The 13,560-nt window shown below is 41.8% G+C and overlaps 1 protein-coding gene across 1 annotated transcript in view; it reads right to left on the bottom strand.

The window, feature by feature from the left end:
- LOC126297439 (Down syndrome cell adhesion molecule-like protein Dscam2) overlaps positions 1-13,560 on the bottom strand; it is a 384,987-nt gene that overhangs the window by 218,747 nt on the left and 152,680 nt on the right. The window contains exon 9 of the mRNA XM_049988328.1: positions 9,079-9,357. Coding sequence (XP_049844285.1) covers positions 9,079-9,357 — 279 coding nt within the window. The remainder of the gene's footprint in view (positions 1-9,078; positions 9,358-13,560) is intronic.

Genomic DNA, 13,560 nt, shown 5'->3' with positions numbered 1-13,560 from the left:
ATGGATGTGTGTGATGTCCTTAGGCTAGTTAGGAATAAGTAGTTCTAAGTTCTAGGGGACTGGTGACCTCAGATGTTAAGTCCCATAGTGCTCAGAGCCATTTGAACAATTTTGTCATATTCACTGTTGTCCACAAGTTTGGGGCACTAAAAATTGTTTGCAGATCGCAGTCTAGTTGTCCACAGTCTCTCTCTACGTGAAGAAGAGGGCATCTGAGAACGACATGATCAGCGGAACCTTCCCATCCATATTCACAGATTAGTGTGTTACTACATCCCACTCGATGCAGATGTTTCGGATATGGATTATGTAGTGTTAGTAAATGCACTGTACCTCGAGTAGGGGCTATGTCGCGCAGTTTGGGAACATGCTATAAATACGCCTTGCAGTGTTCCTAGTGCACCAGTCAGACTGCCACGCCGGCTGCGGTGGTCTCGCGGTTCTAGGCGCGCAGTCCGGAACCGTGCGACTGCTACGGTCGCAGGTTCGAATCCTGCCTCGGGCATGGATGTGTGTGATGTCCTTAGGTTAGTTAGGTTTAAGTAGTTCTAAGTTCTAGGGGACTAATGACCACAGCAGTTGAGTCCCATAGTGCTCAGAGCCATTTGAACCATCAGACTGCCATTCATCTAACGTCCAGGCTCGTAGAGTCTTTCATCAGTAATATGAGTTCCGATGACCTCGTACACAGGAGCGTATTGCTCACGTCCCAACCGATACAGCGCTGCCCTGCAACATACCGCGATATCCGTTGGATATATCCAGAGAGCCGCCTGTAAACCCTCGACAGGTGTAGTGAAAAAGGCACAGTTGAGCCTCAGAAGTACACTTCTCTGAATTCGTCTCAGTATTGTTTTATAACAATAGCGAAGCCCACAGTGGCGTCGAAGATAGTTTCTTGTTATGACCGCATCATATGCAGCGGTAATTTATAGTCCGCAGATCCAACACGGGAAATCTTATGCATAATGTTGGCCGCTTTCTAAGTAACAGAGTTTACGTTTTCTAGAAAGTTTCTTTTCTCCATAGAAGAAAGCGTAAGTATCTACAAACAGTGCTGCGTTTTAGAGGTATTCCGTCAAGCCTCAAGGAAGGATTTCTGGTAAGAGAAAGTCTTCCATTCAGAAGTTTTATGAACAGCTATAACCAGTTTGCTGTTCTTGCACCAATGCTACATCTGAGAAAACACATCATTCGCCTTTTCCTGTAATTACGGACCACAATATTATATACCAGGTATTACTTTTGGTCTATGATGACCATCTTCAGACCTGTGTGCAAATAATTTTTCAATTACATAGAGCCAATCCATCTTATTAATCCAAAAAGTTTTGAGACTGGTTTATGAAAAAAAATGGAGAGAAGTTAACACGGTGATTTTAATGATTCAGGTGTGCTACATAATCTCCCACCCCTGTGTCGCCACCCGTCCCAGCTGAGTACAACGCACAGAACGTTCATACAACCGTGTGAAAGTGCCAGAAAATCTTTCTTTGGGATGTGGTTCAACTCTAGCATCATCTTGACTTGAATGTCGGTTACTTTGTCAAAGCGTTGACCCTTCGTATGAATTTCTGGACTATGTCGTTTTGTTATAGGCTGTATTAGTAGCACCAAGTCTCATCACAGGCGATGATTTTTCCCGCATTTTGCTTTTCACCAAGTCGTATCAGGCGTCCACGTGTCGTTGTTGTTCATGTTCTGGGTGGTTCAAATGGCTCTGAACACTATGGGACTTAACATCTGGGGTCATCAATCCCCTACAACTTGGAAATACTTAAACCTAACTAACATAAGGACATTACACACATCCATGCCCGAGGCAGGTTTCGAACCTGCGACCGCAGCGGTCACGCGATTCTAGACTGACGCGCCTCGGCCACACCGGCCGGCCCAGTTTCTGGAGTCAAGGTGTGCAGGACAAACTTTGAACACACTTTTATCTTCTTCAAAACGTTGTAGAGAATGTCTTGAACACTTGATTTAGAGATGTTGCTCCTTTGCAGTTTGTTATACAGCAGTGTTGACATTCGAGAAGTACAGCTGCCGTTTCCTGTTGTTAGAACAAACTGCCATCGTATTTACGACGCAGACGTCACTTATAAGCCAAGAATAAAATCAGTCTCGCAACTTTTTGGATGGACGGTGTTGTGCGTGTGAATATGGTACAAAGTAATAAACAAAACAAGCTTCATCGTTTTTATGTAAACATTTAAGTACCATATACACTGTTATAAAATTTTGGCCAAGTACGACATCTGAGCAGTTTGGCGTGCATCCACGATCCCAGACCTCTCCCCCATAGTGCTAACAGACATTTTATCGCTGCACATAAGGTACCTAAGACGTTGTATAGAGACAACATGCTTATTAGAGTACTGTATGCGGTACTCACATTTCTGCATAAAAACTACGCAGCTTGTTTGGCCTATTACATTTACTGTACCATATTTACGTATATTGGGTCTCTTGGGTGTATTTGAGTGAAAAAATGTTTCCATTCAGGTCTGAAATCGGTCACAATTAATAAAATTAATCATCTGGTGTAAAATATTGTAGTCTGTAACTGGAATAAATATAAGAAAAGCTTTTCCTGGATTACTATAGAATTGTAATACGACTATGTTGAAACTCGCGAACCATGTGTTGCCTATGACGAATTTTCACATCATTGGAAGGTGGAGACTAGGTTGAAAGTAGACTGGAATGTTACATACTCCAACCTGGATTCGGACCCACGTCCTTACAGTTCCGAAGCACACAGCTTACCAGTTTTTCCGTCTTTATTTCGATCTGTTTCTTCGTAGATTTTCATTAGTGGTTCTGTGACATCTTCCAAATTCCATCGATAAGAACTTCACTCAGTTTTCTGGTATGTGGGGACCAGTTCTCTGACTGAACACCAGGCCCGACAGCTTCCCACTTGCCCATAATACCCCCAGACTTCAAGAAGAATATAATAATTCCAATCCCAAAGGAAGCAGGTGCTGACAGATGTGAAAATTACCGAACTATCAGTTTAATAAGTCACAATTGCAAAATACTAACGCGAATTCTTTACAGAAGAATGGAAAAACTGGTAGATGCGGACCTCGGGGAGGATCAGTTTGGATTCCGTAGAAATACTGGAACACGTGAGGCAATACTGACCTTACGACTTATCTTAGAAGAAAGATTAAGAAAAGGCAAACCTACGTTTCTAGCATTTGTAGACTTAGAGAAAGCTTTTGACAATGTTGATTGGAATACCCTCTTTCAAAGTCTAAAGGTGGCAGGGGTAAAATACAGGGAGCGAAAGGCTATTTGCAATTTGTACAGAAACCAGATGGCAGTTATAAGAGTCGAGGGACATGAAAGGTAAGCAGTGGTTGGGAAAGGAGTGAGACATGGTTGTAGCCTCTCCCCAATGTTATTTAATCTGTATATTGAGCAAGCAGTAAAGGAAACAAAAGAAAAATTTGGAGTACGTATTAAAATTCATGGAGAAGAAATAAAAACTTTGAGATTCGCCGATGTCATTGTAATTCTGTCAGAGACGGCAAAGGACTTGGAAGAGCAGTTGAACGGAATGGACAGTGTCTTGAAAGGAGGATATAAGATGAACATCAACAAAAGCAAAACGAGGATAATGGAATGTCGTCAAATTAAATCGGGTGATGCTGAGGGAATTAGATTAGGGAATGAGACACTTGTAGTAAAGGAGTTTTGCTATTTAGGAAGTAAAATAACTGATGATGGTCGAAGTAGAGAGGATATAAAATGTAGACTGGCAATGGCAAGGAAAGCGTTTCTGAAGAAGATAAATTTGTTAACATCGAATATAGATTTATGTATCAGAAAGTCGTTTCTGAAAGTAAAGTATTTGTTTGGAGTGTAGCCATGTATGGAAGTGAAACATGGACGATAACTAGTTTGGACAAGAAGAGAATAGAAGCTTTCGAAATGTGGTGCTACAGAAGAATGCTGAAGATAAGGTGGATAGATCACGTAACTAATGAGGAGGTATTGAATAGGATTGGGGAGAAGAGAAGTTTGTGGCACAACTTGACTGAAAGAAGGGATCGGTTGGTAGGACATGTTTTGAGGCATCAAGGGATCACAAATTTAGCATTGGAGGGCAGCGTGGAGGGTAAAAATCGTAGAGGAAGACTAAGAGATGAATACACTAAGCAGATTCAGAAGGATGTAGGTTGCAGTAGGTACTGGGAGATGAAGAAGCTTGCGCAGGATAGAGTAGCATGGAGAGCTACATCAAACCAGTCTCAGGACTGAAGACAACAACAACAACAACAACAACAACAACAACAACGCATATAGAAGTTTCTATAGAAGCTACGTCCCCAAACCTCTGCTGCATTGTGCTAACCGACGCTTCAGTCGATAGATATAGATTGTAAACTGAAGATCGAGCAGTGCTTGTGATGGGGGAACTAGAGAATGCCTTGTGGCCGTAAGGATTAGGCCTACTATTCCTGACTACAGGGCAGTGCAGCGTACGGCGACGGACGTAAAATTTATTGATGTAGGTTTATTCGGTTTGTTTTATTAGTTACTCATTTCTGTATTCCGTTTATTGTTTACATATTTAGTGGATAAAATAGACTTACAAGCGTGTAGGAGCACTGCGTTGCCACTCGTTTCGACGACCCGAACAGAAGGGACGATATAACATTGGGAAACAACCTGTAGGTGCTTCTTGTGACGTACTTTGGTAGAGGGAGCGGATACTAATCTGATCCCTCTTCAGTTTACAGACGTAGCAACAGTTCTAGGAAGAATGGTATATTTAAATCTCTGTGGGAAATTTTCGAAATGCTTCCTGTTAAATTAATTTCTGTAATATACGACTGAGAAGAATACAGGGTGTTTCAAAAAGAATGTAAATACACTACTGGCCATTAAAATTGCTACACCAAGACGAAATGCAGATGATAAACGGGTATTCATTCGCCAAGTATTTTATACTAGAACTGTTTTCATTCAATTTTCACTCAATTTGAGTGCATAGATACCGAACAATAAGTTTAATAAGCCATAGCTGCAAAATACTAACACGAATTCTTTACTGACGAATGGAAAAACTAGTAGAAGCCGACCTCGGGGAAGATCAGTTTGGATTCCGTAGAAATACTGGAACACGTGACGCAATACTGACCTTACCACTTATCTTAGAAGAAAGATTAAGGAAAGGCAAACCTACGTTTCTAGCATTTGTAGACTTAGAGAAAGCTTTTGACAATGTTGATTGGAATACTCTCTTTCAAATTCTGAAGGTAGCAGGGGTAAAATACAGGCAGCAAAAGGCTATTTACAATTTGTACAGAAACCAGATGGCAGTTATAAGAGTCGAGGGGCATGAAAGGGAAGCAGTGGTTGGGAAGGGAGTAAGACAGGGTTGTAGCCTCTCCCCGATGTTATTAAATCTGTATATTGAGCAAGCAATAAAGGAAACAAAAGAAAATTTCGGAGTAGGTATTAAAATCCATGGAGAAGAAATAAAAACTTTGAGATTCGCCGATGACATTGTAATTCAGTCAGAGACAGCAAAGGATTTCGAAGAGCAGTTGAATGGAATGGACAATGTCTTGAGAGGAGTATGTAAGATGAACATCAACAAAAGCAAAACGAAGATAATGGAATGTAGTCCAATTAAGTCGGGTGATGCTGAGGGAATTAGATTAGGAAATGAGTCACTTAAAGTAGTAAAGGAGTTTTGCTATTTGGGGAGCAAAATAACTGATGATGGTCGAAGCAGAGAGGATATAAAATGTAGACTGGCAATGGCAAGGAAAGCGTTTCTGAAGAAGAGAAATTTGTTAACATCGAATATAGATTTAAGTGTCAGGAAGTCTTTTCTGAAAGTATTTGTATGGAGTGTAGCCATGTATGGAAGTGAAACATGGACGATAAATAGTTTGGACAAGAAGAGAATAGAAGCATTCGAAATGTGGTGCTACAGAAGAATGCTGAAGATTAGATGGGTAGATCACATAACTAATGAGGAAGTATTGAATAGGATTGGGGAGAAGAGAAGTTTGTGGCACAACTTGACAAGAAGAAGGGATCGGATGGTAGGACATGTTCTGCGGCATCAAGGGATCACCAATTTAATAGTGGAGGGCAGCGTGGAGGGCAAAAATCGTAGAGGGAGACCAAGAGATGAATACACTAAGCAGATTCAGAAGGATGTAGGTTGCAGTAAGTACTGGGAGATGAAGCAACTTGCACGGGATAGAGTAGCATGGAGAGCTGCATGAAACCAGTCTCAAGACTGAAGACCACAACAACAACAGTATTGGAAATATGTGAGATATATTGATATAAAGAAATTATGAATTAGATGACTACACACACACACACACACACACACACACACACACACACATACACACACACACACAAACACAAACACACTGTGCATACCATGATACCGAGAGAGAGAGAAATCAGTACCCAGAACAACTACCTTTGGCCATAAATAACGGCCTTGATACGCCTGGGCATTGAGTCAAACGGAGCTTGGATGGCGTGTACAGGTACAGCTGACCATGCAGCTTCAACACGTTACCATATTTCATCAAGAGTAGTGACTGGCGTATTGTGACGAGCCAGTTGGTCGGCCACCATTGACCAGACGTCTTAAATTGGTGAGAGAGCTGGAGAATGTCCTGGCCAGGGCAGCAGCCGAACATTTTCTGTATCCAGAAAGGCCCGTACAGGACCTGCAAAATGCAGTCGTGCATTATCTTGCTGAAATGTAGGGTTTCGCAGGGATGGAATGAAGGGTAGAGCCACGGGTCGTAACACATCTGAAATATAACGTCCACTGTTCAAAGTGCCGGCAATGCGAACTAGAGGTGACCGAGACGTGTAACCAATGGCAACCCATACCATCACGCGGGGTGATACGCCAGTAGGGCGATGACGAATACACGCTTCCAATGAGCGTTTACCTCGATGTCTCCAAACACGGATGCGACCATCATGATGCTGTAAACAGAACCTGGATTCATCCGAAAAAATGACGTTTTGCCATTCGTGCACTCAGGTTCATCGTTGAGTACACCATCGCAGGCGCCCCAGTCTATGATACATGTGATACAGCGTCAAGGGTAACCGCATCCATGGTCTCCGAGCTGATAGTCCATGCTGCTGCAAACGTCGTCGAACTGTTCGTGCAGATGGTTGTTGTCTTGCAAACGTCCCCATCTGTTGACTCAGGAATCGAGGCGTGGCTGCACGATCCGTTACAGCCATGCGGATAAGATGCCTGTCATCTCGAGTGCTAGTGATACGAGGCCGTTGGGATCCAGCACCGCGTTGCGTATTACCCTCCTGAACCCACCGATTCCATATTCTTCTAATAGTCATTGGATGTCTAGCAACGCGGGCAGCAATGTCGCGATTCGATAAACCGCACCCGTGATAGGCTACAATCCGACCTTTATCAAAGTCGGAAACGTGGTGGTACACATTTCTCCTCCTTACACGAGACATCACAACAACGTTTCACCAGGCAACGCCGGTCAACTGCTGTTTGTGTATGAGAAATCGGTTGGAAACTTTCCTCATGTCAGCACGTTGTAGGTGTCGCCACCGACGCCGACCTTGTGTGAACGCTCTGAAAAGCTACTCATTTACATATCACAGCATCGTCTTTCTGTCGGTTAAATTTCGCGCGTCTGTAGCACGTCATCTTCGTGGTGTAGCAATTTTAATGACCAGTAGTGTATTCCGAGTGCATATATTTATTAAACTGAAAGACATTCAACTATCAAACTTGGTACACATATTTACGACACTCTCACGTTTAGATTACAAATGTTCAATAAGTCCTCTGTACGAATAATATCACATCGATAGTCGAATTCCTTCCACACTCGGGTAAGCATGTCCATCGTCACTGTTGTTAGGGCAGTATACATCCGGTTATTAAACTAGGTTCTGTGGTAGGTATTGTTATTTCGTCCTGAATGAAACCTTACAGGAAGAAGTCACAAGGCGCCAAATCCCATCACTGCGGAGACCAGTTGAGAAGTGCTAAGTCGCTGGCTGTTTGGCGATCAGTCCCGTCGCTCAATCGAGTTTCTGTCAGATATTCACGCACTTGGTGACTCCAGTGAGCGGTGTACCGTTTCGTTGAAAAATAAAGTTGTCCTCATTCAGCTTCGGAAGTAAACAGTTTTGTAATATAGGAAGATACTACTGACCGTTAACCGTGTTTCCTTCAAATAAGAATAGGACGCAAGGTCATGGGATATCGCACAAAATAAATTGACCTTGAGTGAATCTCATATATGCACATTGTGTGCATGGGGATCCTGTACGCCCTAAAATCGAACATGGTGTTCGTTTATTTTTCATCTAAGATGGAAAATCGCTTCATCACTGAACACGATACATTGTGGTAATCTGTTATCACTGGCAAAGCATTCTGAAATTCATCAGAAAATGCCACACGTTTGCATTTGTCGCCATGACGCAGAACCTGTAACATCTGTAACTTGTACGGCTTCATAACCAGCCGACATATCAAAGCACGCCAAATTGTTGTTGTAGGCAGTGCTAATCCTCAACTGGCATGGCGACTGATTTTGCAGGCCTACGATGGTAAGCAGTTTCAATTCGTGCGACATTTTCGGAGGAAATACGAGGGCCGCCATTACTTTACTTTACATACACATCCTGTGTCTACAAATTGTCGATACCATCTACAAATGTTCTATCCATTGAGAAGATCAATTTGGTACCTCAGCTTGAAACATCTTTGTACTGTAATTGCGGAATTACACTTCGCAAAGTCGAGAACACAAAATGATTTCTGCTGCGGAATAGCCATTTTGCAACGTGTGATGATAACGAAGCAAAGAGAAGACAAGCGACATCTAGCAGCAACGAATAAAAACTAGACAATGTATTGTTTCCTCGAATAACCGAGCCGTGGCGCAGCGATCGATAGTTTTGGCAAGAGAACCCTCTGTGACACGTATATTCTTTCTGAAACACTCTGTATTTTGGTGTACGCTTTGGGGCGGCTCCAGCTCAGAGCCTTTAATCCCTGACGCAGGCGCTACTCACTGTCGACGGCCAGCAGCAGCTCGCCGCGCGCCACGTCCCCAGCGGCGCCGCGGACCTGGCAGACGTAGGCGCCCGCGTCGGCCGCCGGATCGACGCCGCGGATGTGCAGCGCGGCGCCACCGTCGCGCAGCTCGTGTCGCAAGTCAGCTGTCACGGGGACTCCCCGGCGCTCCCAGGAGACGCCGCTGATTGGGTAGCCGGCGTACGGACAGCGCAGCGTCACGTCGGCAGACTCCAGGACGCGCACGGGGCTCATGGAGGATCGGACGTACGGCGGACCTGTGCAGCATTACGCGGCACAAGCTGAGCAGGATGTATAACCTTACAGCAGTGGTCGTCAAAGCTTTTGCTCCTGCGCCAATACTGACATTGTGGGGCAGCACCTCGAGCATTTTATTATCAACCCTAGAATAAAAAGGTGCGAACTCTGAGAAAAGTAACTAGATGAGGTAAAACTTTACCTCACGTTTTTCTAAATTGCCTCTATTAATATAAAGTTTCTGGAGTAATACAAAGTAATAATAAACAAGCAAGATGCAACATTTATTACAAAATATTGGTAATTTTTTACAGTGCTACAAAGCCAATAATACGTATAATGTCAGTATTTTTTATTATACGATTGTTGTGATCAGTGGAAATATGAGAGTGTACTTACTTTTTATTGAACATTTCATAAAACATAAGAAGAATCATTGAAACGAACAAATACTATTTAGCATAGTATGACAAATAATACATACATTACTGAAAAATATAAAGCTAACAGCAGTAAATGACAGTAGTTCATCATGTAACAGGAAATAAAGATTTTATAAATTAATTTACAAATCAGATGAAATTTTGAATATATAAAACATTTTCAAAACAAGTTGTTATGACAAATTTGACAAATATTTTTCCAAAGGACTTTGCACGCTGGTTTCGAACAGTCACAGCAGTCAAAGCAGCTTTTTCAGTGTTGTTTTCGACTGCAAAGAATGCGTTGTCTCGTATTAGGTTTCGAGTGTTAAGAAATCGCACATGAAGCTAATGTTGAACGAAAGTCAAAATTGAAGCAAATCTGGTGAATCTGGTGAATCCTCCGAAAAAAATAAGTTATGCAGTGATTTGTGTTATGCACTTGTGGCAGCAAACATCCCCTTTCGGAAACTAGAAAATCCTATTTTCAGAGGTTTTCTTCAGAATTACTGCCATCAGTCTATTCCTGCAGAGTCAACTTTACGTAAGAATTATGTGGATTCAGCTTGCAATGCTGCATTGCACAGAATCCGAGAAGATGTTGGAGAATCTTGTATATGGATTTCTGTGGATGAAACTACTGACAGTCTTGGATATTTTGATTATCTATAAAGAGTATTTGGTATTAACAGGGATAGCGACATAAAAAAAGAAAAAAGACCGAAGTGTTAGGCAAATACTAATCATGGGCGCATATCAACTAACCATCTTGCTGCATGCTGGGCAGTATAGTGTGGAAAAACTTGGAGCCACTGTGTTATATGATTAAATAGGCACTTTTTTGGATATTAAAGTCGAAATATGCAAAAATAGGCACTAACGTCGAAATAGGATTTGTTAGGTCCTATAGAATTAACGCTATTAAGTGTAAATAGTCATGAAACACATAAGTACAAATTTTTACGCAAATAGGAACTCAGGAACAAAATAGGTTTTTACCTAAAATCCGCTGTCTAGTGATCACCATTGTCGACTTGACGGACCACGACATTTGTGTTGCGAACTGTGTAAATCTTCGTCGAACTTCCACTTCTGAGAAATGATGGGATTATTATAGTAGTAAAGTTTTGTTGCCTGCAGCAGTTCTTTATCCAAACTGAGATGCGCCGTTTACGAAATAATTGCGCTATCTTCACGAGATACGGTACGTTATGAGAGTCAACCAACAATCGAGATCCATTCAAAGCATGCGATACCCATGAAGAACGATGCTTTTTTACGTGTGTGTAGTTTTGTGGAAGTTGACCGACCAGCTTTACCAAACTGAAAATATAATGTCTTCAGAAGCCCCCAACTGACATCAGATGTCCGTAGTTCACATGTATTTTTAATAGTAGAAACAGATTGTTGCATATGAGAGATATCTTATTACTAAGAGGCTTTTTTCTTTTGAGCTGTCTTTCATCATTTTAGCTTTTAATTAATGCTGCCTTTAGTAATGGAGAACACCTGCAGCTTTGGTGCATGAACGTTTTGTGTTTCATCTTACGGGCTTCTATTGTCATGGTTTCAGGTCCCTCAGCAGCTCGTCTATGATACACGGTCACAGGTGCCGATTCCAATAGTTTAAGAAAATTATTATTTGTACTATGATTTGTGAAATGACAAAATTATGTTTGAATTTTTTTCCTTGTTTAACGATATTTACCTTTAAAAAGACATTCAGTAATGATTTAAAACAAATAATTGTTACGGTAGTAAGCAGGTTAACTGAAAACGAGTGGTGTGAATCATGATAGTGTTACAGTGCTGCGGGCGCACATAGAATTTGTCCCGGTGTGCGAACCTTCAGGTAAAGTCTGGAGCCAGCGGGCCAGCGCTGCTGCCGCGGTGACCTCAAAAGGACTGGAGCAGAATCGCCTGGAACCCTCCGCCTCGCGTCGCCTTGACGCTTCGAGACACTACGACGTCGCGGCTATACAAAGCCCACCCTGCTGTCGCAGTCATTCAATGTGGACAGCTTTGTTCAGTGTACACTGCACCCGTGTTTAGTGTGCTGACTTTAGTGTCTAGTGGACTATTTTATATGACTATATTTTATTCGTGTACTTTAGTCTCTTAGTGTATTGTGAACTAAGTTTGCATTGGATGAAATTGTTACCAAAAACGTGCGCTTGGAAGTTGATAATACTGCAAGTCAACCTCCAACAGTTATTGTGTCGTCAATTGCCTCATTGTCTTCAGGCGAGAACCGTTCACAGCCCAAACTTGGTCAATCCGGTAACGGAAGATCATTTTAGAAGTCTTTATTGATCAAATATAAATGGCTAGAATGTGAAGGACCTACCAAAAAGTTTTTTGCAAAACCTGCAAAGAGGCAGATGCTAAAAATCTATTACAATTTTCTTTAAAAAAAAGAAGATGCATTTACTTCCGTAAGGATTTCTAACTGAAAAAAGGCTTTGGAAAAATTCCTTTTTCATGAAAATACGTTTACGCATAAAGAAGATGTCCTGAAACTGAATTCTATCACTAACCGTAGTGTGGCCTCCCAATTGAATAAAAAGTTAGATAGTGATACGAAGAAAGGCCGTTTAGCTCTTGATACAATTTTCACTACAGTGCAACATATACGCTGATAAGAACTTGCAATTAGAGGGCACGAAGTTGTAAACTCAATTTTTTTTCAATTTTTGGAACTCCGAAAGAATGACATACCTGAGTTTAAAGATTGGTTAGGGCATTCGGGGTATAAGTGGACGGCCCATGATATTCAAAACGAGTTCATTGATCTACTAGGAAAGTCTGTGATGAGAAAGATATTGGCTTCAATCAAGAAGGCTGAACATTTTTCTATTATGGTTGACGAAACAAGTGATTCTTCGATTCAGGAACAAGTGTCATTTTGCATTCGTACTGCCGATGATTCCTTAATCAGCGAGGTCTTTATTGGCTTATACGAGACCCCCAACACTGAATCACAAACTGTGCTTAGTATTTTAAAAGACCTCGTCTGCATTTGTCAATGGATAACTTAAGAGAATAGTGCTATGATGAGGTAAGTTAAAGGACTAAAAAAAAGTTAGTTTTGTATATACAACCAAAAGCACATTATGTGCACTGCACCGCTCACAGTTTAGACTTAGCAGTTATAGACAGTCTCCGCCATCTTACGTCTATGAGGGATGTTATGGCTTTAGCCAAGGACTTAATAAACACCGTAAGGGAATCCAACCAAAGGATGAGACTTTTCAGAAGCATACGCTGCGAGAGCGCCAACGACCAAGCTGGTCTACGACCCCTTTGCGCGACTCGACGGACTACGCGAGCTTCTAGTATCTTGAGAATGTTGAAAAACTTTGAAGAACTTCTAGAGTTTCATGAAACATAATCTGCTGAGGACAAAACGGAGGCAGGTTACAAATGTGGAGGCTACCTTGAGTCAATGTTACAATTCAAGACTTATTTCTTTTTACGTCTTTATTGCTATGCAATGAACCCAGTAGAGGATGTGAATGAAAAACTTCAATGCCCTCATGTAAGAGTTGCTGATCCGGAAAAAAATATATGAGGGCTTGGTTTGTATATTGAATGGATGGCGTGAGGCGTGATAGTTTTGAACGCTTTTGGGAATTGTGTTTAAAAGAAAAACCTCCACAAGTTGATGATGCTTCGCTTCCACGGAATCGAAATATACAAAAGAAGTATGAAAGCAACGAAGTTTGTGAAACGGTGCAATCTTGCATTACTGACCGGTTTGCTTCAACTGGACTCACACAAGTTATTGCAGTTGAACATGAG

The sequence above is a fragment of the Schistocerca gregaria genome, chromosome 1 (genome assembly GCF_023897955.1).
Source record: "Schistocerca gregaria isolate iqSchGreg1 chromosome 1, iqSchGreg1.2, whole genome shotgun sequence".
Classification (NCBI taxonomy): Eukaryota; Metazoa; Arthropoda; class Insecta; order Orthoptera; family Acrididae; genus Schistocerca; species Schistocerca gregaria.
This window is presented reverse-complemented; position numbering and strand designations above follow the sequence as displayed.